The sequence below is a fragment of the Chinchilla lanigera genome, unplaced genomic scaffold, assembly GCF_000276665.1.
Source record: "Chinchilla lanigera isolate Chin_1 unplaced genomic scaffold, ChiLan1.0 scaffold00001, whole genome shotgun sequence".
Lineage (NCBI taxonomy): Eukaryota > Metazoa > Chordata > Mammalia > Rodentia > Chinchillidae > Chinchilla > Chinchilla lanigera.
This window is the reverse complement of record NW_004955402.1, coordinates 31,548,583-31,550,736: the sequence shown is the minus strand read 5'-3', so window position 1 is coordinate 31,550,736 and position 2,154 is coordinate 31,548,583. Positions and strand designations below refer to the sequence as shown.

The 2,154-nt window shown below is 42.2% G+C and overlaps 1 protein-coding gene across 2 annotated transcripts in view; it reads left to right on the top strand.

Moving 5' to 3' along the window:
- Positions 1-2,154, top strand: part of Pstpip2 (proline-serine-threonine phosphatase interacting protein 2) — a 99,567-nt gene that overhangs the window by 87,165 nt on the left and 10,248 nt on the right. For both annotated transcript variants that reach the window (XM_005372863.2, XM_013510408.1), the window contains exon 10: positions 1,291-1,389. In XM_005372863.2, coding sequence (XP_005372920.1) covers positions 1,291-1,389 — 99 coding nt within the window. The remainder of the gene's footprint in view (positions 1-1,290; positions 1,390-2,154) is intronic.

The window sequence follows — 2,154 nt, the reverse complement described above, 5'->3', positions numbered from 1 at the left end:
GATCCTGCTGCTTCAGCCTCCCGACTGATGGGATTACAGGTGTGCACCACCATGCCCGGCTTTGATTTTTTTTAAAAATTAATGTTGCCGGGTATGCCGGCGCATGCCTGTAATTCTAGCACTTGGGAGACTGAGGTAGGAGGATCACAATGAGTTCGAGGCCAGCCCAAGCTAGTCAATTCAAGGCCAGCCTGGACTACATAGCAAGACCCTGTCTCAAAAAAAAAAAAAAGTTAAAAAAGTCAATATGGGAAGGGGAAGGAAGAAGGATAAAAAAGGAATAGAAGGAAAAAATGGAAGCTTTTGTAAGTAAGAAGGGGAAGAAAGGTTAAAGGGAGGAGAGGGGAATGGGGGAGAAAAAGACTCAAGATATATTAAGTACAGGTACAAATTCCCTATGATAAATATGATCATTGTGTATATCAAAAGTGTACCAATAAAATTAATTTTATTAAGGAAAAATCTAACCATGTACAAAGATAAAAGACAAGTGTGAGAGCTCCCATGTCGTCCTCACTAACCAGCTTCAACAACTGTGACATTTGCAGTCAAGTACATTCATCCCAGAGTGGGAGGGGCAATGTTTTGAATGTGAAGCTCTGACATCTCCCTAAGTGGAGATGCCCCGGCAGTCAGAAGTGTCAGCTGGCTGGAATGTTGGCATCTGGGGACCATCATGACTTCTTACCTTTAGGACTCAGGCTAACCCTGTTTGTGTTGGTGTGATTTTAGAATCCAATACTTAGTCACTTTCCTCATTGCTGGGACAAACTACCCATACCCTCGACTTATAGGAGGAGGAACTTATTTTGCCTCACAGTTAAGTCCATTGTCAGCTAGATCCGAGGCAGGAAGGCCTGATGGAAGACATGGAAGAGGAAGCCTCTCACCTTATGGTGGGCAGGAAACAGAACGTGGAGGAGCCAGGAAGGAAGATGTACCCTCCCAGGTCACACCCCCGATGACTCACCTCTTTTGACGAGACCCCACCCCCTAAAAGCAAGTCAACTGTAGAGCCCCCATAATCTAATCTTCTTCCAAAAAGCCCCACTTATGAGTGCATAAAGCTCTGGGGGACATCTAGACATAAACCAGCATAATCCATTTGCATTATTTATCTGTGGCAAGAATTTATGAACTTCCTCAGTGGTGGTGGTAGGAAGTATTCCTATAAATTGAACAGTATGCTTTACAGATAATTGAGGGTTGATGCTGTTTAAGTCACAGCAATCTTAATGAATGGCCCTTTTCTGTGCATACATAGGTGCTTATAGGTCTTTTTTTCTGTAGGTGTTTGAAACTCAAGAGTGTGAACGAATAAACTTCTTACGGAATGCACTGTGGTTACATTTGAATCAGCTGTCACAACAGTGTGTCACAAGTGATGAGGTAAGTCAGAGGTACCCACAAAGGATTGTGGCTTTGAATATTTGACTCATTAGAGTGGAAAGAACTGTAGATACCTACTACTTCATCCCTCTCCACTGCTTCCATTTGAGGTCCAGAGAAGTAAAGTGAATTGTTCAAGGCTACACAGTGACTCAATATAAGGGCCCAAATACACATGGAATCTTTCTGACTTCTGGTTCATTTTACTACAGGCTTTTAAATGAACAAATTCAGAGTTAGGGCAGGAGAATAGAGAATGGAACCCAAATGCAGATTGATGTGTGGAAGGGAGAGACATCACACCATCAATGTGAGTTCCAGTTCCAGTCTGGGATAGGATCACTCAGGCCAGCACCAAGTACAAGCACACTGACCTATGTCCAGGGCAGTGGTCTCTTTAGGGATTAAGACTGTCTCCCACAGCATTCCCAGTGCCATTATCCAGGATTAGACAAAGCAATAGTAACTGAGTCCCCAGATCTTACGTCATCATAACCTTCATTGCTAAGAAGTAGCCACCCTCACCCAGTTGGAACATTTCATTTAGAAGAATCATTAAACACTCAGAAAACCCATTGAACTGAATGGAAGAATGTTTTTTCCAGTTAAGTAATGGTCTTTATACGTGTGTGTGATGTTGTTCTTGTGTCATGGGAATTGGTATCTAGTTTTTGGTTCTATCAGCTTTCTTTAAACATTTTTTCAGCAAAATCTTTGTATTGCCACAAAGATACATTTTCTGGAATTTTTAAAAAACTTGGGGGC